The following is a 23910-nucleotide window of genomic DNA, read 5'->3' as shown; positions in this document are numbered from 1 at the left end:
CTCATTGAAGCCTTGGAATTTATAAAGTTATTTTTGTAATAACTATTATTGTTTAGCTGGAATATGCCTGTTTATATGGGTGAAACTTTGCTTTCACAGAGTAGAGTAAGCCTGATTTTCCTGCCTTTTGTCTTTATGAGGACGGCACAGCTGCAGGAGATGGGTGACTGAGCTTGATTGACAAGTCAACCTCCTGATGCTCAGTGTCCATGTATTATTATATAACTGATTGTTTTATTACACTGTCTCTTCCTCTAAATCCTTTCAAAATAAAAGCACAAATCATTTTGATAGCACTATTTTTGCTTTCATTTGAGTAATTTGACTACTTAATGAGACTGTTTTAAAGTTTAGTAAATAGCCATGTGCACTTCCATGTGCTATTTTTGCTTTTAAATGGTTAATCGTGACTACTTAAAAAATACTATTGTGTAATTTAGTAAATAACCACACACACGCCCTCAAAATCTTTTCAAAATAAAACCACCCATGCAATTTATTAGCTTTCATATCAAGATTTTAGGTTCTGATTACACATTTTCAAAAGTAATGAGACTATTTTACAGTTTAGTAGAAAAACGCGTAGTTTTTCCACATCCTTTCAAAATCAAAGCACATATTCAATTTATTTGCTTTATTAGCACAATTTCTGGTTCCGACTGGTTAATTATAACTAGTTATTAAGACTTTTTTACAGTTTCGCAATTTTCCAAACATACCTCCTGAAAGCAAATGCTTTCAAAAAAAAGTTAGTCATCTTTTTTTGATTGTTAACGATGTCTCTTGGTCATCGTTGTCATCGTTTTAATCTTTGTCAGCATTTTGTCGTTTTCATCGTTTTGTCGTAGTCAATGTTTTGACGTCACCTTTGCGCCTTTGTTATAAAAATAAAAAATAAAAATTATCTGTTATTGTGAAAGCTTCATTTGGTTTTACTATCACGTTTCATGTTTTGGATAATGGTTACGTTTAACCTGGATTACCTTTGTAAAGATAAACAAAGAAAATGTGTTTCGTTCTTCATGCATCGGCTGCAGGATGTGACGTAGGTCTCTGCAGATGAAGCGCGTGCTTTGTCTATGCTGTGTTTGTGAGGGAGCCAACATGGCTGCTCCTTTGGAGGTGATTGTGAGCAGCGACTCCGGCTCGCAGCTGTGGAACAGCACCGTGTTTGACTTGCACAGCGGTTCCAGTCTGCTCTCGTACCGAGGAGGGAACAGCTCGGCCCGGACGCTCGCCATCCTTCGAGGGGAGTTCCTGCTGTCCGCACAACTCGGAAAAAACTTCATCAACATGTGGGAAATCCAGAGAAAGGTAGAGTCCGACGTCCCTCGATTCACACCTGTCAACACATTGAGACAACGTCCACACTAACAGGAGCCCGAAACCGGACCAATGTAAACAGTCACCCCGATCAAACTAAGTGCTGGGCCTCTTAGGAACCACGGGATTCGGCTTGAGACAGTTGTATTTCTTTTTGTTCCTTTTAATAATCTTAAGGTGGGCTTCTCCTTAGACGCTGGAACATTCTTAGAGACGAGGCATTGTAACAGGTCACACTGTACTTATTACACATACAGAGTCCAGTACAGTCGAGCACTGACTGCTCGCTCTGATCTACCAAAGACACCCTTTCATTTAACTGATTTCTCTTTTTTTCTCTTTAACAAACAACAGCAATGAGTGGAATGAAATACATCGTGTAGGTACATTTGTGTGTCACTGCAGTGATATGCTGTAAAGTCTTATGGCTGTGGGGAGCAATGACCTGTGGTAGCTCCTTCATGCACTGTGAGTGTAACAGTGTGGTGCTGAAGGAGCTGCTCAGAGCCTCTACAGTGTGGTGCAGGGGGTGGAGGGGTTCTCCATGATGGATGTTAGTTTAGCCAACATCCTTCTCTCCACCACCACCTCCATGGACACCAGCATGCAGCCCAGGACATAGCCTTGACCAGCCTGTTAAGTCTCTTCCTGTCTCTGTTTGTTCTACCCCCCGCCCAGCATACAACTCCATAAAGGACTACTGAGGCCACCACAGTGTCATAAAAAGTCCTTAGCAGCTGTCTGCACACACCAAAGAACCTCGGTTTCCTTATCATGTGGGAGTGACTGTGGCCCTACTTGTACAGAGCGTTCGTGTTGTTAGACCAGTCCATTCAAGTCATTGTTAAGGTGAACCCCGGTATTTAAATGTGTCAGCAGTCTCAATGTCTGAGCCCTGGATGTTCACCAGTGTGTGTTGGAGGGAACATTCTGAAGTCAAGCACTAAATCCTTTTGTTTTGCTGGTGTTTAGGATCAAGTGGTTATTTTCACACCAGCCCACAAAGTCAGTCATGATATACCCCCCCCCACCTGCAGCCAACAATGTTGTCTGAGGTGACAGTGGGGGAAGTTTTATTTAAAGTCCGATGTGTATAGTGTGAACACATCTGTTATCTTATGTATAAACATGCAGACATAGTATTCTTTTTTTCTTTATGTTAAATGTACTACCCCCTTGTTTGCACAGTTATTTCCTGTTGTTTTTTTATTCTGTTTAGTTTATTGTCCCTACTGCAGCTGCAAACACAAGAACTTCCCTATTGTGGGATAAATAAAGTTGTGTTGTATGACTTTTTACACTTTACTGCCACCTGGTGCTGGATTCATTGTTGGACCTTTTAAGGTTCTGACCTTTATAAATGCTATGTTTCTTGAGTTCATTATTGTTGTGATTTACATGTGATGTGAGTTCATTGTCATTATTAATACATAATTTGCTCTTTGCGTTTGTCATGTTCAGGATCAGCTGCAACAGAAGATTGTGTGTCCAGGTGTGGTCACTTGTCTGACCGCTTCCCCAAATGGACATTTCCTTGCTGCAGGAGTTGCTGAAGCCATTTACTTGTGGGATGTGAGTCTACTTGTTCCTTTTCTGTTTTATTATGTTGCACATAAGCTTTTAACAAACTCTTTCTCTCTCTGACTGCTCGACTTATGTTAGAAAACCTTCTGTGATAGGCTCAGTGTGTTAATATCTGTTCTTTTGATTTGTTCAGGTGAGCACAGGTAAACTGCTCTCTGCTCTCAGTCGTCACTATCAGGACATCACCTGTCTGAAGTTTACGGACGACGGCAGTCATTTTATTTCAGGAGGAAAAGACAACCTGGCTCTGGTATGGAGTCTGTGCAGGTAACACATCTGAACACACCTGGGTCATCTTTCATTCATTCATGTCCTTTATTACAATGAAGTAAGGAATGCCGTGTACCAGACTGAATGCCAGAAAAAGTGAATTTGTATATGCAGATAAACTTTCATCAAATGTCTACATATCCAGAAGTCAGGGTCCACAGCCGCTGCGAAGCTCTGTTTAGTTGTAGAGGTAGCCATACCTCAGTTGTCCCCTTAAGCTTTTTAAATTTCAGGATTTCTAATCGACTTATTGGAATAGATTTTTTTTCTGCCCCATCACTGCTTCAATCTTAGTGAGCATTGATTGATCATGGAAAACTGAGATAATTCTTAAAAATGTCTGTCTGTTTGTGTGAAGGCTGAAATCGCATCTGTGCAATAAACTTCAGTAGATGAATGTTTCTTGACTGGTACCTATTTATAAAAATTGTTTGATCTGTGGGGTTAGCAGTCTGATTGTTGTTCATGTGTTCTGCTCACACTTCCCTTACTAACACTACAGCATCAGTTTCTTTAATAAGTCAAAGAAATTTTCCTGTGGTTCAGTGTGATTCAGCTGGATTTAACCCACACCACCGACCCTCGTCACATTCTGGGACACCACTCTTTACCAATCACAGACCTGCACTGTGGCATGATGGGAGCTCAAGCAAGAGTTGCCACTGCATCCTTAGACCAGACTGTGAAGGTGGGTGGAACACCTGCTCAGGTATCGACTTAGTTACCTAATGTTACACTATAACAAAATATGACTTTGTTTACAAAGTGATCGCTGTCATCTGAACTTCTTTCAACAAGCTGACTTTATTTCTGACATATCCAGTCAGCTCCATTGCTGGACATCACAAGAGAAATTGCTGTTTTCTCGGTTTGAGCCAAGTGGTGTTTTTTTTTTTTTTAAGGAACTAACTTAAAGTCAATCACTTCTGTACTGTAACTGTCCCCATCTGAGGTTGTTGAGCTGGCATACAGATGGGTGTTTCTGTTATTTTGTCTGCCCCTTTTGTATCACTCCACCCATCACCTTATTTGTTATTTATGTTATAAATCTCGGTTGAAGATCAGAACACTGTACGTCTCCTGTGTTCTTGGATCCGTTTTTAATTCCAGTAAAAACCCATTTACAGTAGCAATGTAAACATCAGGTTCTGATTAATATGATGCTTGTTTTAATAGTTAATGACTTGTTTAACTAATGTCTGACTCTGTCTTGACCAGGTGTGGGAGCTCTCTTCAGGTGAACTGCTCTTTTCGGTGCTCTTTGATGTGGAGATTATGTCTGTGACCTTTGACCCCTGCGAGTACTTCTTGTTCTGTGGAGGAAGTGATGGAAACATTTTCCAAGTGTCTCTTTGTGGTCAGGTTAGTCTAGCATGACATCAAGTCTTCTACATCCTACTGCAGAGCACTTTCACACATGCACCTGACTCCTCAACTTTTCACGACATTGAATAGGTTACAGGGAACCCTTGAGATTGATCACACCCCTGAGTGTGGACATAACATAGACTTGCTTGAGTGAGTAAGTGGATATAGTGGTGGTATTCATCGTATTGTGAGTTTGGGATGTGGGAGAAAATAAACCTGCCAGTCACACTTAAGCCATCTGCCTGAATGCTAATGGTGGCACCAATCACACATCCATTGGGTAGACAAGATGACTAGCAGAGTTTGGTGAGTGGGTAGCTAGTGATAAGGCAGAGGCACTGCTGACCTCTAACCAACCCACCAGTCACTAAATCAGTCAATGGCCTCTAAGTCCTTTGGGCTTGTTTTAGGTTTTATTGTTGAGCTCAGCTCTGGTAACATCATGTTACATCAGAGAACAGGGACCATATGACCTGTCCTTTAGGCTCCATTCAGCACATGCCCTCCCCCCCAATCTGTCCACTTTATCCTCTACATGCAGCACCACTGTGACCCCAGGACATGTGTAACAACTGCTTCTGTTTCAGAGTCTTGGTCGAGACAGAACCTTTCAGTCTGACAATGACGGAAACCAGGTCTTCAAAGGTCACAGGTAAGAGCAAGTAAAAATAATGTTTATCATATCTTCAATGTTTTTTAATTAATATATTGAGATTGTGTTGGTGGATGATGTTAAAGATCAAACAATGTTTTTATCATTACAAGCTGAAGTCACAGCTTTATGTTTCTGACCTGTTGGCACATCTGTAATGAGTGCAAACACTTTTTACTTCTCCTTTTCCTGTTGTGGCTGAAATAGGGGTAAATTATGCGCTGTTATGACATGGAATACCTCCCTCTAGTTCCAGAGGTATAATCCCACCTGTGTGTTGTCCTCAGGAACTTGGTGACGTGTCTCTCAGTGTCTATGGACGGGACCCTGCTCCTCTCTGGGTCACATGATGAGACCGTTCGGCTTTGGGACATTGAAAGCAAACAAAGCATCCGTTGCCTGTCCCACAAAGGTAATACACCCTTTGCCCTTCAGTGTGACAATGTCAGTGGCTGCACTACGCAAATAAAAGATCTGCAACAGCAGCGGCAGCGATACATGTTGTTTCAGAACTATCTGGTCTCATAAACGTGGTGCTGGAGCAGCTTTTAGTCCCCATGTCATTCATTAAGTGCTGCTGCAAAATCTGACAGGAAAATGAAGAAACAAGCGACCGTTATCATGACTGGCACATTGTAATTAACCAAATTCTCCCTGTCCCTGTGCTTAGTCTGTGTCAGTTCAAACAGGGATGAGAGACCATAATTCTTCATCTGGCCACACTGATGGACATGTCCCTTTTATTTATACTATTTATACTATACTGTTTTCTCCTGGCATTGCTGCTCAGACAGAACCAGAGATTTGTCTTTTCAGAAAGTGTGGATATCACCAAATTATCCCAGATGCCAACACCTACTCTGCCAAATAGCATTTTGAATCTCACCTGATATGGGGAAAGCTCAGTTTTCTAACTCAAGATCAGGGGTGGGGAATCCTGGTCCTCCAGGGCCATTGTCCCGGCTGGTTTTCCAACTCTCCCTGCTGTTCACCTTCTTCGGGTGTTACATCAGGTGTAATCAGCAGTAACTAGGGCAGGGAGAGCTGGAATACTAGCAGGACGCCAGCCCTCGAGGACCAGGTTTGTCCACCCCTGCTTAAGACACAACTTAAACCTGAGAAGGTCTGAGCAGAAAGAAATGAATGATTCCCAGTTTCTTTATTGTTGGCTGTCTATCAAATCTGACTATTAAGAAACCTCTGTCTGACAGTTGAATGCTTCACCTGATGCTTCTGCAACTGTTTAATCTTGTTTCACCCACATTTATGATTTACTGCTCAGCATCTGATAGCTCTGACTGGACTTGAACACAACCTGCCACTAATGTAAATTGTTCAGCATGCAAACAACTGAATGCAACTTGCTGCATTACACATTAATGTAATGATGGCACCTGCGTGAAACACAGGACTTATTCATTCGTGTGTTAATGTGTGCAGCAGGCCAGGTGTGTTCTCCTGTCTACGCGGTGGCTGCAAGTGCTGCCTCTCCCTTAGAATCTCCAGTCTGTTGGCAGCTCTTCGGCCCTGAGCACTTGCTCTGATTTAAGTCTACATATTGGACCACATTTGGACCATTAGTGTAATTTCACGTCTGGAGCCAAATGTATGATCAATATTTGTGATTGTGTGGCACATAATTATGCCGTTTCCATCACTGACAAACATACTTTGACATCTCACTAAAACCCACCACACTGTGAATTTAGTAGCTGAAGATTTACTTTTGGAGACACTTTAAAGTGAAAAAGGAGCATTAAAAATGAGGATTTTTCCCAAACATCACCAGGTTGCTTCTCTTTGAAGTCATATATTGGTTTTGTTTGATTAAAGGCAGATCTTTCAGAAGCCGTAACTAGTAACTCAGCTTTCACTGTTTATGTCCTCATTCAGTAACTAATCTTCAACTCGGTGAATTATTCATCACGTGTTGTCATGGTGACCGAAGCATCGCTTCATTGACGCGTTGTGATGTTAATGGATGGGTCTTATCCACAGCCTTCAGCCCAGTTTGTCCTCATCTTGTCTTTTGCGTTTATATTTGAGCCTCATCCTCAGATGATGCAGCTGGTTCAGGGTCAAAATGTTGCTGAAGGATACATTGTCTCTCAACATAGACAAAAAGAAGCACTAGTATATCCACCATAACATGAGCTCCTGAAGCTGTTGTTGTCCCCCAGGACCTCAGGCTACCCCCTATGTTTTTGGTTCTGCTCTGATGATGAAACAACTTTCCTCAGCTTTAGAATCACCTGTGTCTCTGTTGAGAAGGGTTCTAGGCAAGTCGGTGTATGTGCTCTGCGCTGCACCATGTCCATGTTGTCCCTGTGTAATGTGTCTTTGCCAGATACTGCTTCAGGTGTCTGATGGTTTTGCCAGGTTGCTCGTTAATAGGTTCCTTCTTTTTGCACTGCCATTACGTCCAAGCCTAACCTGATACTGTAGATCGGCACAGAGATGATTGGAGGAATTATTTACACACAAACCCTGCATTGGCAAAAACCCAAAAAAACCTTCAGCAACAAATTAAAGGAAATTTCAGAATCTCCAAATAATGCTTAACGTCTGACACATTCTCATATGAAGCCATTCAGATGTTGTAAATTTTAAAGTGGTCAGTATTGATGTGTCTATCGTGCTTTTATTTTGGAATTAGAAATTGGCTTCTAACAACTATTTAATGTTATTACAATCCAAAAATCTTTATTATCTCCATTTTTCTATACATTTCTATCTCAGATAATGACAGAGTCAGGTCTGACAAGTCCCCTGAGCTCAGCTTGAGTGAATTATGAAAAGACACACAAGTCAATAACTTGTGGAATGTTTATCTGGTTCAGACATTTGCATGTAGGCTTCATAATTATGAGGTTGTCAAATTATTCTGAAATGCAGAAACGTCTCAAGGTTTTTAGAAGCAGAGGTCAGCTGATGTTTCGTTGGCCGTGGTTAGGCTGGTGTGACCTGTAATGAGCAACCTGCTGTTTTAATTATAAGACGTTTGTCTATTGAATTGCCAGTAAGCGTGACAGTGCTTCCTCACTGATTACTGCTAACATTATTTTGTCTCCCACTGCTCTGTCATCTGCAGCTTCCTAAATTGATGCCTGAGGTAATCTGGGGGAAATTCATTAAAAAAATTCCCCAGATGGAAGGGTAGAGCGATTGCAAGTGAAACCCCCCTCACTGGAGAAGCAAAAGCTATGAAATGTTGTGTAGGGTGTTTCTGGGAGGACGGCAGTTGCAGGTTTTGTCTCCTGGCAGCAGTAAATTGACTCCTACGTGTTGTTTCCTGGCTGCAATTTGGAGCTTTTGTTGGTGTGAAATAAATCTGGCAGAGTGTCAGCTTCTGATTTTACTTATACTGATTAAAGACAAAGCTGAGCGCTTATCTGACTTTGTAGATTCCTTCTGATAATCTGAAAAGTTTTACAGAAAAGTTTGAAAAAATTGAAACTGTTTAGATGACTGCAAGATCATCAGATCTATGATTAGCACAGAGGTTCAGATTTGATTAGTTTTGTGAAGAAGTCTAACTTGTATATTTATGTAGATTCATTACATAGTATTGCAACCTTTCATTTAATTTTGATTGACTTACAGCTAACATAAAATCTAAGTTCACGACCTGAAATAAATAAATGTTTGAAATATTGATGCACCTGTAGCAACTGCTTACATATTAAATGTCGAAAAGAACCACATTACATCTAGATAAAACATTTCCATGGAAAGATGCACAGTGAATGCTTCCATGCTAAATTGCTGAAATGAAATGAAATGAATGAATAAATGAAAATAGCTGAAGCATTTAAAGCATGGATCCCAGCGGTCCTCAAGGGCCACTGTCCTGCTGGTTTTCCAACTCTCTCTTACCTTGATCAGGTGTGTCAGTTGGCTTTTCCAGCTTGTCATTGACTGAACACACCTGGTCAAGGTAATCAGAAGGGGCTGGGGCAGGGAGAGGTGGAAAACCAGCAGGGCAGTCACCCTCGACGGCATCAGTTTGACACCCCTGGCATAGATTAATGTATCTGAAGAGAATTAGGAGTTGTTTTAACATAGCTGAATATTTGTATCAGTGCTTTTATTTTGAAAGGATTTGGAGAAGGTGTGGGCAATTGCTAAATTGTAAAATAGTCTTATTATTTAGCAGTCATTGACCAGCCAGAAGTATAAAAAAGATTAATAAAGCTAAAACATTATATCAGTGCTTTTATTTTGAAAGGAAATGAAGGGAAAAAATAATCGTCTTAAATAGTCTTATTAATTAGTCATAATAAACTAGCTGAAAACGAAAATATTGGTATTTTTAGCTAATGATCTGGATTGATGCTTTTATTTTGAAATGGTTTGGAGGAGGTGTGTGTCTTTTAATACCTAAACTTTAAAATAGTCTTATTAACTAGTCAAATGTACGCATTCAAAAGGAAAAATAGCACTATTAAAGCTAAAGCTATTCATTGGTGCTTTAATTTTGAAATGATTTTGAGAGTGTGTGTGCTTAATACGCAAACTATAAAATAATCTCAATAACTATTCACAATTACACACCCAAAAGCAAGAATAATGCTATTAAAGCTAAAGATATGAATTGGTGCTTTAGTTTTGAAAGGATTTGTGGAAGGTGTGTGTGCCTAATTGCTAAACTATAAAATAGTCTTGGTAAATAAACACGATTACCTATTAGAAAGCAAAAATAGTGCTATTAAGACTAAATATACAGTATAGATAGGAGACAATGTTTTCGTGTCACTTGGCGTGCACATAAATATCTTAGGTCGTGCCGCGTACGGGACACAGATATTCTCACCTTTAGCATAGAAATTAGCTGCACAGTTAGTGAATCAGCCTAATTTAGCTCTCGCTCCTTTCCTGTGTGACATGTCCGCAAGGGCCGTTACAATATTTATTTTATTAAAGGAAGACTGGAATGTTGCAACAGTCTCAGAGGTGTAAAGGAAAATGTGAATACAAAATCATACGTCAGTCATTGTATTTATAAGGACAAAGCAGAAGTGCCTTCTCTGATTAAAAAATAATTTATGTAAACACTTAATAATATTAACATACTTAGTGTTAATAAACACTAAGTTCCTGTATCCGAACCTCGGATACAGGAGGAACAATGTGGTTTTCGGCCTGGTCGTGGGGCGCTGGACCATCTTTATACCCTCAGCAGGGTGCTTGAGGGTTTGTGGGAGTTTGCCCAACCAGTCTACATGTGCTTTGTGGATCTGGAGAAGGCATTCGACCGCGTCCCTCGTGACATCCTGTGGGGGGTACTCCAGGAGTATGGAGTCCAGGGCCCTTTGCTAAGGGCTGTTCGGTCTCTGTACAACCGGAGCAGGAGCTTGATTCGCATTGCCAGCAATAAGTCAGACCTGTTCCCGGTGCATGTTGGACTTCGGCAGGGCTGCCCTTTGTCACCGGTTCTGTTCATTATTTTTATGGACAGAATTTCTAGGCGCAGCCAGGGGCCGGAGGGGGACTGGTTTGGGGACCACAGGACAGCATCTCCGCTTTTTGCAGATGATGTTGTCCTGTTGGCTTCATCAGGCCAGGACCTCCAGTGTGCGCTGGTGCGATTTGCAGCTGAGTGTGAAGCGGCTGGGATGAGAATCAGTTCCTCCAAATCTGAGGCCATGGTTCTTGACCGGAAAAAGGTGGTTTGCTCTCTCCAGGTTGGAGGAGAGTTCCTGCCCCAAGTGGAGGAATTTAAGTATCTTGGGGTTTTGTTCACGAGTGAGGGAAGGAAGGAGCGTGAGTTTGACAGACGGATTGGTGCGGCGACTGCAGTAATGTGGTCGATGTATCAGTCCGTCGTGGTGAAGAGGGAGCTGAGCCAAAAGGCAAAGCTCCCAATTTACCGGTCAATCTACGTTCCTACCCTCATGAGCTTTGGGTCATGCCCGAAAGGGCAAGGTCATGGAAACAAGCGGCAGAAATAAGCTTCCTCCGCAGGGTGGCTGGGCGCTCCCTTAGAGATAAGGTGAGGAGCTCTGTCACCCGGGAGGAGCTCGGAATAGAGTCGCTGCTCCTCCACATCGAGAGGAGCCAGTTGAGGTGGCTCGGGCATCTGGTTCGGATGCCTCCTGGACGCCTCCCTGGGGAGGTGTTCCGGGCATGTCCCACCGGTAGGAGGCCCCGAGGAAGACCCAGGACTCGATGGAGAGACTACGTCTCTTGGCTGGCCTGGGAACGTCTTGGGGTCCCACCAGAAGAGCTGGAGGAAGTGTCCGGGGGAGGGAAGTCTGGAACTCTCTGCTCAGACTGCTGCCCCCGCGACCCGGCCCCGGAAAAGCGGATGAAAATGGATGGATGGATGGTGTTAATAAACAAAAAGCTGATATTTACAACAGATATTAGGGTGCAACTCTGATTTTCAATGTGAAATGTCTAATGCAAAAGTCATTCACCAACTAGAAAAAAAAAAATAATAGTCATATTATAAGGTCATAATAAACCAGTTGAAAGCAGAAATATTGCTATATCACTAGTCACAAATGATCCTTTTATAATATAGCTGAAAGTTGCTCATATATTAAGCTACAGGCATCATTTAAACTACAAAACAATCTTCAACTATTAATCTCTTGCTTTTTAATATGTTTAACACTTCTGAGTTATAGCAGTTTAAATGCAAGGTGTTTTTTGCTGAATTCTCAGCTTTTCCTTTAGTGTGTATTGCGTGAGCTAGAGTGCGGGATGTCACAGCTAGAGTGTGAGGACACGTTTTTTTTAAGACAGAACGTTTCTCTTTAACTGGGCACCACAGCCACAGTTTTCACTCTATGAACATATTTCTTTCACTAAGTAGTCATACTTGTTTTTGTGCAGGGAGATCCTGAATTTCCCCATAGACTCTAATGATTATTTCCGCCAGACGTCTGGGGAAAAACGCAGACACATTTTGAAATCGCGACTGTGGCTACAAGCTTAAGTCCTCAAACAAATAAAATTAACTCCAGTTGTTCAGTGAAGCCTTGGGATTCATAAAGTGATAAGTTTGTAACAAGCTGTAACAAGCCTGTTCATAAGGGGTGAAACTGCTGTCACAGAGCAGAGTGAGCCTGATTTTCCCTGATTTTCCTGATTAGTCAACTACACTATTGGATTGTGTAGTAATTAAGCACACACTTCCTTTGAATCCTTTCAAAATAAAAGCACCAAACCAAATAATTAGCTTTAATAGCTATATTTCTGCTTTTGGCTGGGTAATTATGACTATTTAAAGATAGATTAACAGTTTAGTAAAAACAAATGCTTCCCCTTAGTCCTTTCAAAACAAAAGCACGAATGCAATTTATTAGCTCTTTAACAGTACCGTTTTTGCCGTTGAATGGTTTATATGACTATTTAAAGGCTAATTGACGGTTACGTAATTACCCCCACACATTTCCCCTAAGTCCTTTCAAAATAAAAGCACAAATGCAATCTATTACTTTTAATGGCAAGATTTTTGGAAATTTTGTGGTTTTAACTGAATAATTACCAATCGTTAATGATGATGTTACGGTTCAGTAAATAACCACACACCTAATATGGTGCTTTTATTCTAATTCTAATGTAAATCTTTTGATTTGATAGGGCTATTTTTGCTAATGAATGATAAATTATGAGCATTTAACAGCTATTTTGTATTTAGTAAGCACTCACACACAACCTCCACAACCTTTCAAAATAAAAGCACCAATGTAAGTCAATGTAATTTATTACCTTAAATTTAAATAAATAAATGGTTCTGACTGATTATGACTAGTTATTAAACTATTATGAATACTTTCAAATTTAAACGGTAGTCAGCTTTTCCATGATTGTCAACAATGCACCTTGGAGAACTTTTTAATCTTTGACATCTTTTTACCTTGGTCATCTTTTGAATCATTGTCATCTTTTAAATCTCGTCATCGTTTCACCTTGGTCATCTTTTTAATCGTCATATTTTTAGTTGCCATCATTTTAATTGCTGTCATCGTTTTAATCTTTGTCAACGTTTTGTCATTTTCATTGTTTTGTTGTAGTCAGCTTTGTGACGTCAGCAGCTTAATCAGCGTTTGGCATCTTTTCGGCAACAGAACAACTCTCTCGAGAAATTACTTTTTCTAGTTACACCTGTTTCTGTCATGGTGCATTACCCACAAGGCATTGTGCTATAATTTTGCATATATTGTTGAATTCATTTCAAGAAAAATGCTAAAAGCAAATTAAAAACATGGATGTTGACCGTGCACATCAACAAACCAAAAACCAGATAGGAGATCAGAGCATATACCACGGAGGTGTGATGCAAAGATCTGAGGGTCCTCAAGTCGTCTGTGCCTTTGAACCCCTTTTCCTGGCCCCGGTTGAATGTTTCTCTGGACCAATACAATTGTTTGTGCAACCTTATCTCGCCGTGAGTAAGAATGTTTACATTCTCCCTTGGCCAGAGACCAAGTTGTAAAAGACAGACACAGATCATAAACTATTAGTCAGCCAAACAGAACAGCAGATGTCTAAACTTGATGTACGACAGGGCACAAGAGATTAGTTCTGTAAGAATTTTCAGTGTTCAACCTAACTAGTCAAAGAGCACACGATGACTGTGTTGGATAAGAAAAGCACAAAGGCACAATTTTTCCCATTACAGTGCCATGACGCACTCAAGCTCACTCAATACACACTAATGGAAAAGCTGAGAATTTCTCAAAAACCGCCTATGCTTAACCCATTGCACAATCGACCAATACCTACACTCTTCTACAAGTGGACCCAATTAAAATTCCCACAACATCACAATAAACACTATCTAAAAGTGTTGTCATCCATCAGTGATGCCTGTGTAAAATTCAGGATGTTAAGCCCTGAAAAATGAATAGACTTTCAAAGTTTTACCAAAGCACCATGGGACACCTCTGTAGCTGCCAAAACGCTGATCCATAGTATCTACTCCTTTGGTCTGGTTGTAGAAGAGGGTCACTTCTGTTTTTTCTTTGGGCTGTTTTCATGTAGCTGATCATGTTCATGCGGCCACTGAACACAAACTCAGAGCTACATTATGGACCTTTGTGGACCTGGAAGCCTTCATGACTGGAGGAATGTCTGGCTTGTTCTGTCGCAGAGTTTCCAAAATAGACAGACCCTTTTCCAGGAAGGTCACACTGGTAAAGAAGTCAACATATATGTTGCTGTGTAGAAATGACGTCCTGGTAGGTGAAACTGTTGACATCAGATGTCTAAGTGTACAGTCCGAATGGCTAAGTATTAAAGTTAAGAGAAGATTATATAGGAACTGCTTGGAAACATGTTTTGACACCTGATTGACCTGATTGATTAAGTGCTAAAATGTGAGTCAAAAGTAAAAAATGTACATGTCAAAATAAAATTGCTCTTTTGTTTGAACAAAATGTATCCTAACAAAAAAGAAAGAAATGTCTTTAGTTTATTGTAAAAAAACATCAGCATTAATTTTAATTGGGGTCATTTTTGACCCCACTTGTGGAAGAGTGGTGTAGTGATACAAAAACTACAATTTCTTAAAATTAAAAATATATATGTTGTAGCGGATTCAAATTATTAATAGTTTGATATTAATGCAGAAACATTAATATACCTCGAAGTTGGGGCACCAGGTTTGTTTTAAAGCTGAAACCACGCTTGTATCAATCTAGTCAACGCCAGATATCAATTCAATGAGTTACCACTCATGAACAACATTAACCATTTTCTTGTGATAAAACCAAATCAGTCTCTTATGCCGTGAATTCTTGTCAACAGTGAATGAATCAATGAGTGAACCCCAAAAAATGGTCAAGACCTAACTGTGTGATGGCTTTGATCAAGCGAAAAGAGTATTTGTCTCTAACTAGTTCGAATCTAAGGATAACTAATGAATTCGGGATGTTCAATTTTAGTGCTTTGAGAAACACCAGAATTCTCAGAGGATTAGAGATGTTCGTCTTGCCTTAGTTTGGAGCTGTAGCCGCTGTGCAGCGTCTCCGGTTACCGGCTGGTTGAGCAGGCGTGCCCTCTCTGGTCCAGGTGCCACGGCCTCTGGGCCAGAATTCGTCGCCCGCGGTGATGATGAAGGCTCGGGTTCAGCAAAGTAACAGTCAGCCAGTCTGGACTTTCCGAGGTGTTTCAAACCGTCAGCGCCACTTAAACTAGCCCAAAAAGCAAACGGGCTGGAATCTAATTTAATTAGTTCGATCAAAAATAGCGAGTCAATTAAGGACTGGTTGTGATAGTTTCAGTTTCGCAGAGTTTCTTGATGACTTTCTAACGGAACAAAAATCGTTGTTCGTTCGTGTTTCTAAGTTTAACTTAGGTTTACAAAATTTAAGAACAAAGGAAAATTAAAGAAAAGTAATGCGACGCAAAAAGAGAAGGTGAAAGAAGTTTGAAGATAGAGGGAAATCCGATTCGCCTAGGGTGTCACTGGTTTAAATACTCCTGGGGCAGTGGTCACTGCAGGGCGGAGAAATGACTTCAACCAGTGGTGAAGAGTTCCACCTCTTCAGATCAGGAATCAAACTATTTGGTTTGGATCGCTCCTAAATCTGGGATAACTAAGCTTTCCTCTTTTCATCAAGCTCAAAGTTCCATCACACCATAACACAATAAACATGTAATGATCACTTTGACACTCAAATGAGCAGAGAAGTCAGAATGGTTAACCAGCAACATTAAATGCATAGAATCTTAAGGTCTTATACAGTATGTGGTCCCTTACAACGCTGTAACAAATTAAATGTTATTCATGATGCCTGGTCTTGTCTTATGCAACACCCAGTAAACACTAAAAAATACACGAAAAATAAATGCAAGCAAAATCAATTTTTAAATGACCTAATCTGGACATTACTAATTAAACAATTGTAACACTTAAAAATGTGATACAATAATGAGGATACCGAATTGTAGCTGGTGGAAATAGTCCATGTGTATGTTGCACAGATTAAAAGAAGTAAAGAAGGTGAGTCTCTCTATTTCAACTTTGTGTCTACACACAAAGGAAAGCATGGCGATGAGTTGAAGTTCCTTTGTAACTTTAGGAATTTCCTGGCAAATCTGTAGATCAGGCATTGAACATCACACAGAAACCAATCTAATATCAAATGAAAACATTTTGTCCACAGAATACAATGACATCTGTTTCATGGAGGTTGAAAGCTCTGGTGCGTCTGAACCAGAACTTGTGTCCAAATGAAGTCTCTTGTTCTCTTTGATGAGCACATTCCACATTTTATGGCTGGTGGTCCCAGTTCTGAGAGAGACAGCTTCTTGGTGATAAATGTGAAAGCCTCTCCTCTTGGCATGATAAGCAGAGGTAGAATCCTAAGGGATTTACAGGTAGATCAACAAAGTGGACTCATGGTTCTTTGATATGGACATTTGAGATGTTTGCGTCAATTGGTGCCTGTGGTGATAGAAGCCAGTCTCCTGTTGTGGAGAAAGATTCAGGGTCCCTTATCTCTGGGGACTGAAAGGGACGTAGGGGCTCTTCAAAGGAGGGAGTTAAGTTCACATGTAGGTCAGGTTACCTCAGTCCAGACGTGGATTGCTACAATGTATATAAAAAGGCAAATCGCCTCGGGTCACAAACATGTTTTATGAAGAATACCTGGAATATTAAGATATTACAATTATTCGTGTTAAATATTTTGAAAAATAACAATGACTGGGGGCATTTTTGACCCCATGTGTGCATCTAAGGGTTTTAAACTGCTATAAATCAGTAGATTAATGGATAAAAAAATGGATGAACTGACAGCTCTTGTTAAAGAGGAGAAAGTCTTCATTGAGTGTAGTTTGATGTGACATGGCTGCATGACGGTACCCCAGACTCTAGCATTAACACTGACCGTTTTAGCACCTTGCGCTGGGACAAGAGGAGTGCAGGACGAAGCAAGGAGGTGGTGCCATCCTGGTCAAAGAGGAGATTTGACCAGCATCCTCCTCCCAGCTACAACATGTAGGGGGTCGAGCTCCACCCCCAGAACAGAACCAGCCCTCCTGATCAGTTTGTCCAGTCTGTTCCTGTCTGCTACATTCATGCTGCTGCCCCAGCATATCACAGCGTGAAAAAACACAACACTGGCCACCACAGACTCAAATCATCCTTAGCATGGTGCTGCAGATGTTAAAGGACTTAAACCTCCTCAGAAAGTACATTCTGCTCTGAGCATTCTTTTACACAGCTGAGTAGTTCTTTTTCCAGTCCAGTTTATTGTCCAGGTACACTCACAGGTATTTGTACTCTGTCACAGACTCCACCTTTTTCTTTTTAAAAGTTTAGTCTGTATCAGTCTGTACAATCTCCCCTTCTGTAAGGGTCGACCTCCATCTGTGTACCAGAGTACATATATATGTGTATATATGTCTTCAGCAGTCTATATGAGTTGTATATACACAGTGCATACAAAGTAACTTGATTTGATAGTGTGTGTATGTGGCTATTTGTGTATATATATGTATATATATTGTATAATAATAATAATAATGTTTTGCTATTTTCAATTCTCCTTTCTATACTATGTGCAAAGCAATTTCCCTCTGAGATTAGAAGCTTTTTAAATCTTAAGATTTAAAATGTTAGTGATGTTAAATACAAACAACATTTGTTATTCTTCATCTAAAATCCCGGACTCTTCTATGACACTTTTTGTTTCCTGAAGCACGAGCAAAGCAGACAAGTCCAGAATTAATTTTAAAAGCTGCAGAATAGTTCAATCTTTAAACAATGGTTCTCCTTGGTTCATAGATTTAATGACTACTTCCTAATTTTTGCTGACTGTACAGTCGTAGCACTTCAATGTGTCAGCCTTTACGGCAATCTGTTTGCATTTTCAGCGCGGTATCACCGGGTTTTTAGCGCGTTGGAGCTGTGTTGTGTCTATTTGGCCTATAGATGGCGATCAGCCCCCACACTGGCCTTTATGAGGCTGTCTTATACTTGTGTTATATTGGCCCATGTAGAGCTACATCACAACGCCTCCGTGGTGTAATGGTTTTCTTATTGTTAACAGCATTGACGTGTCAATTTTTTACCCCGGGTTCGAATCCCGGTGGAAGCAGGAGTTGTAATTACTGAACATTTTTATATTTTCGCATACAAGATAATAACAAATGATTAATAGGGCTGGCTGCCTGTATTATTTAGCAGAGCTACAGCCATGTTCCCAAGAGGTTCACCAGCCGCTTTCGGCAGTAAGTCATAGACGGACGTTGTGCTGCCCGCTTTCATGTGACACCGAACTCTTCACAGTTTTTTTAAACGTAGATTCTGTTAATTTCGTTATTCATTTACAACAACATGCAAATGCTAAAAATTTTCTGAAAAGATGACTGTACACCCATCAAGTTTGGGTGAACAGAAAATGCTTGAAAGCGTTAACGTTTTATATTCCGTTTATTTCGTTATTACTCCTTTCACCTGTAGCACATAAAGTCATTGCAGAGCTACAGCCATGTTCCTACAAAGTTAACCAGCTGTTTATTTTGTTATTCCCTCTTTCATGTCCGTCTGGTGAATGGAAGTGGGGCGGGGCCATCCACGTCCCAGAGCAGGGACACTTTGGGGATGGGGAAACACGCATTAACATGCAGGACAGAGATCTGCGTTTCTCTGCCTCCTACAGCCTCGGCTGCATTGCGTTGTTAGTGTCCATTTCACATGAAAGGCTGATCAACTTAGTTGGAACACATTTTATATGCTACAGGTGAAAGGGACACTAACAACCCAACGCAGCTGAGGCTGTAGCAGGCAGAGAAACAATTTATTTATTTTTATTATATGATATTGTCTACAAGTTAGCAGTGGTAGTCTGCCAGACTTGTGAAATACTATAAGAAGAGCATTTAAAAAAAGTCAAGTGAAAGGTTTTGGTGTCCCACAGCCTACGTAGGTGCAGCTGATTATGCGCTCGATCTCCCATGGAGTTTTTCTTTGTCTCGGAGCTAAAGTATTTTACACCTATTGACTGAGTGGAGACAATATGTTAATGTCTCTGTGCCAATACGTAGTAGGGGATGGGGTTTGAAGTTTGCTTTGCAAGTGAATAAACATCAGACGCCGTAACTTGCGCGGAGCGAGTTCCAAATCCACTGTGTTGCCTGTGTAATAAAACATTGTTTTTCTGCAGATATTGTGGTGTCATTACGGTAAAGTATAATAATGCAGCTTCCGTTTAAAGGGCACATTGCCTATGTCTTAGTGTTTTAACTGTTTAATTGCACCAAATTGTTAAAACCAACGTTTTTCGTTCTAAACACGCGGCTTTGAATAAATGCCGTTTGTTTTTTTTAATCGAGAAACGGAAAACGGTCCGTGTATGTTCCAACTGTTTGATTTGTCCCCCAGAATAAAATCTTTTTTTCCACAAAACGAGAAAACGGAAAACGGCTTTAAATCTAAATCCAGGTCTAGTTTTGAAAACACTGATTTCAGCTCGTTTATTTGGTTTTAACACGGTGCTGTGATTAAATTCCGTTTTTCGCTTATATCAAGATAAATAAGGAAGCGGATGTTCTTTGTATTTTATTTTCTGGACAATTTACCTAGAAAACGGCTTTATTTATTCTAGAGGGGAAAATCAAACGTAGAACGTACACAGACCCAACACAGTACTTACACACGAGGACATACTGTATAAAGGCAGCAGCGAGATCAGCATTTGACAACAAAAACTAGCGCGCATTGACAACTTGATCCAAGTCATCTGCCTATAAGTAGGTGGCTCCTCAGCACCATCGTTGGAACGTCACATCACTGTCTGCTTCAGACGGTGACGCCACTTCCCCGATTCTCTCGTTGCCTGCATTATCACATGCATACATTTCCGTTTAAGCTCTACCTGGGCACATCATCTGTCATTCGGGCTTTTCATTCAGAGTCAGAGCAAACTATAGGTCAGTGCAGTCGGAGTAAATTTTAAGAGTTTGGTTAAACTTAAACGCTGCTATAACGAGAGAATGACTTAGTTTTTCGTTCTCTGCTTTTTTCTCACAACGAAAAATTAGCTTTAAATCCAACTCCCAATTCCGTTTGTCGCTCATATAAAGAGAGGACGAAACGAAACGAATCCAATGTTTTGTATTTTTTCCTCATGATCAACAAACCAGAAGACGAGTACAAATATGCATATAAAATACATTTATAACACAGATTGATGAATAAATATAGATTCCTATTTTATGTTATTATACTTATATTATTCTATTGGATTGGCTGGAGGAGGGACTGTGTCTCTCGGCTGGCCTGAAAACTGTGTAAAAACATCAGCAGCTTCGGCAATTGACAACAAACACTAGCCCACGCTAGCAAGCAAAGACACATAATAATCTATACTATTTATAATAATAAATTATATATATTTTTTTAAATATAATATAAAATGAACTACTCTACATTTAATGATACAATACCATGACATCGTTTTTTGTGCTTAATGTGCAGACACAGATAGAAATGAACAGTCGGACCTCACATCTTTGCGCCACCTGGTGGTTAAAACGAGACTAGCACCCTGAATTTTTTCAGCTTGCTGCAGGATTAAAAATCCTTAGTCGGGGATGCACCCGTGGCGCGCTGGCGACGCGCAGGTACTGCGGTAAAAAAGGTGGTCGCTTTGAAGTGCTACGACTGTAGTTATCAGTGATAAAGTCCTGACTGAGGGAGGCTATATTACAGATATATCATTATCATATCTGGGATATGGGAGGAAACTCCCACATCTGTTAGCAAGAACTAATCAGGTTTTAAGATTCTGCTCGAATTTAAGCCCAGTCTGTGATCTTATTTTATGGAATTAGAAGACAACTCTGCCATATTGTAAACATAAGATGAATACGAGTCACACTTTAGGACCACTGGAACATCACAGGACAGAATGTGTCCATAAACTTCCTTGTGAGTTAGAAGTTGTTGTTGGAGAACATGATGTCAGACGGATTCACTTACTTGACAGATGTTTAAATATTTGACAAATTAAAACTAGGGAGCTTCAATATTTTACACTAACACCCATTAAAGTAACATGACAAACCTAAAGAAGTGCACTTTCAGTTTGTAGCTTCTGATCTACTCTGGTTCTTCAGGTAACTCTGATGACAACTGATTGTTAATTAACTTAAGTACATTGCCGTGGGAGCAGAGACAAGCCCTAGCTCTAAGCCAGAGAAAAACAGTAACAACAGTAGTTGTGAAAATTTATTGTCTGGACACTTTATGGGTTGGTTCTGAGTCCTTTTCATACTGCTCCTCATGTTGTTAGCAGGATTGCATCTCATGCTACTGATACTTTCTGGAGGGGAATATTGCTGGAGCAGCTTTCAGGGCATTCAGCTCTTCCCACCACATCACAATAAACACTATCTAGTGTCCAGAGATGAAGGATGTGTCTGATGGAAACGGACGTGTAGAAAGGCAGCAGGTTCATTAAGGTTTCATTCAATTTCACAGCTGTCTGCTGGTAGTGAGAGTTGTTAATATTTGAAGCTCTAGGAAAATGGAGAAAATGTGACTTCAATGACAAATAAATCATGTCCCATCTAATGTGAATGATTACTCACATCACAACATGTTCATGCCCAACACAAACATATTTCTGATGGTTGTGTTTGTATTAACACAAGTTAATTATGTTTGCACTACTTTGTGGTGCAGTATATCAGTATGTGCTTCACTATGTTACAGTACATGTTTGTGTCCAGGTCCTGTGACCAATGCCTTTATTGTGGCGGCTCCAGCCAACATGTTCCTGCCGGACAGTCGGCCCGCAGTCCCTTTACCTCGATTCAGCCGACACCTACAAGGCTCTGAGGCTGACGGGGGGGAAGCTGGGGAAGTGTGTGTCCGGCTGGGTCTCTGCTTGCAGGTGAGAACAACAACCTGCGTAAATGTCTTTCACAGAAATGAAAACAAATTAACAACAAATTAAAAATATAGAATATTTTCTGAGATACAATGTTTAATAACCATAAAACTGTATCATCCGTCCATCCATAATGGAGGTAAGGCCGCGTTGACAATAGAGGTGGAGAACGTGGTCTGCTCAGACTCAATGTCTCCAGCCTCCGGTCAAATCTGGTCAAAACTCTCATGGAGGTGTGAATTAAATATCCCTCTGATCGATACATTTGGGCCTGCCAAGTTGTTCCAGCTTCCTCCCCTGCCAGCGGATTCAACTCACCACCAGGTGGTGATCAGTTGATAGCTTAGCCCTCTCTTCACCCGAGTGTCCGAAACATATGGCCGAAGGTCAGGTGACATGACTACAAAGTCTATCATCAACCTCCGGCCTAGGGTGTCCTGGTGCCATTTGCACCGATGGACACCCTTATGTTCGAACATGGTGGCCAAAATGTGCTTAGCTCAGATGTCCAATGACACCACTCGGGTTCAGATCAGGGAGGCTGTTCCTCTCAATCACGCCTCTCCAAATATCACTGTCATTGCTCACATGGGCATTGAAATCCCACAGCAGAGCGATGGGGTCCCCATTTGGAGTGCTTTCCAACACTCCCTCCAGGCACAGGGAAGCGACCATTATGTCTACTGGGGAAAACTCCAACACATGGCGGCTGACCTAGGGAGCTATGAGCAAGCCCACATGGGCAACTCCAGAGTAGAAGAGAGTCCAGCCCCTCTCAAGGAGTTGGGTTCCAGAGCCCAGGCTGTGTGTGGAGGTGAGCCCTCCACACACAGCTAGCCGGTACCGCTCAACCTCCTGCACAAGCCCCCCAATGAAGTAACATTCTATTTCCCAATAGCCAGATTGGTTGTCCAGAGATTGGGTCGTCAAGGCTCCCGCCTTCGACCACTGCCCAATTTACTATGCAACGGCCCCCTACGGCTCCTCCTGTAGATGGTGAGTCCAACTGAGGACGGTCCCCCGTTGCTCCATCAGGCCCTCCCAGGCTGGTTTTTTAGTTTAAATTAGTCTGTTATTTTTTTTTTTTTAATAATCATTAGTTTAAGGTATTTCTTCCAAATGTTGTAGGCTGAAGAGGAGACATACCTGCAGAAAGCTGATAGGCTAAACTCTTTGATGAACGCTGTGACAGACAAGGTCAGTAAATATCCAACATTATCAGGAATATTACTGAGTTTTATCAGGGATCAGTATTTGCTTTTTAGTGAAGCGACATTAATTATTAGTTATTGAAGCACATAGGTTCCTTAAATGTTTACATTTCAAAGCCAAATGCCAACAGTGTATGCATGTGGTAGTTTTGGAACCGAGACACAGTGTGTGTTGACAGGCTGTCAGTCCTGTCATGTAAAAGTGAGAACATTTCCAGTAACTTATTGTTTTGTCTGTCGTTTGTGTGTCAGTCTGTGTTTGGTGACGGTGAAAACACAAAGGTTCGAGTCGCAGAGTTGGAAGAAGAAGTTCAGACTCTCAAGAAAATCAACAAAGATCTTTACGACTTCTCCAGTCAGCTACTCACTAAGCCGACATAGATGTGCGCGCGCGCACACACAGAAACACACACACAGAAACACACACACACACACACACACACACACACACACACACACACACACACAAAATGATTTGTGTTCATAATAAAAGTATTGTTTTGTGCATGTTGATTCATTGAGATATTTGATTTGAGACAAATGACGGAAGAATGAGCATATTAACATTAACATTAGCTGAAAACAAACGTGACCATTGACTAAAAATGAAAAGTATTTGGTCCAGTTTCATTAATGATCTATTGTT

At 40.9% G+C, this 23910-nt stretch overlaps 1 protein-coding gene across 2 annotated transcripts; it reads left to right on the top strand.

Moving 5' to 3' along the window:
- The first annotated feature begins 1043 nt into the window (after nucleotides 1-1043).
- On the top strand, nucleotides 1044-23777 carry wdr18 (WD repeat domain 18). Of its 2 annotated transcripts, XM_029149536.3 has the most exons (10): nucleotides 1045-1314; nucleotides 2785-2895; nucleotides 3041-3174; nucleotides 3724-3865; nucleotides 4396-4539; nucleotides 5133-5197; nucleotides 5485-5609; nucleotides 21893-22056; nucleotides 23182-23250; nucleotides 23517-23777. In XM_029149536.3, exons 1-10 carry the CDS (start codon nucleotides 1060-1062, stop codon nucleotides 23643-23645), a joined length of 1338 nt encoding a protein of 445 aa, XP_029005369.1. In that variant the 5' UTR covers nucleotides 1045-1059; the 3' UTR covers nucleotides 23646-23777. The 2 variants fall into 2 exon arrangements, with proteins under 2 accessions (XP_029005371.1, XP_029005369.1); XM_029149538.3 differs by lacking the exons at nucleotides 23182-23250; nucleotides 23517-23777 and adding an exon at nucleotides 22952-23151 and having other exon boundaries at nucleotides 1044-1314.
- Nucleotides 23778-23910: the final 133 nt, after the last annotated feature.

The sequence above is a fragment of the Betta splendens genome, chromosome 4 (genome assembly GCF_900634795.4).
Source record: "Betta splendens chromosome 4, fBetSpl5.4, whole genome shotgun sequence".
Taxonomy (NCBI): domain Eukaryota; kingdom Metazoa; phylum Chordata; class Actinopteri; order Anabantiformes; family Osphronemidae; genus Betta; species Betta splendens.
This window is presented reverse-complemented; position numbering and strand designations above follow the sequence as displayed.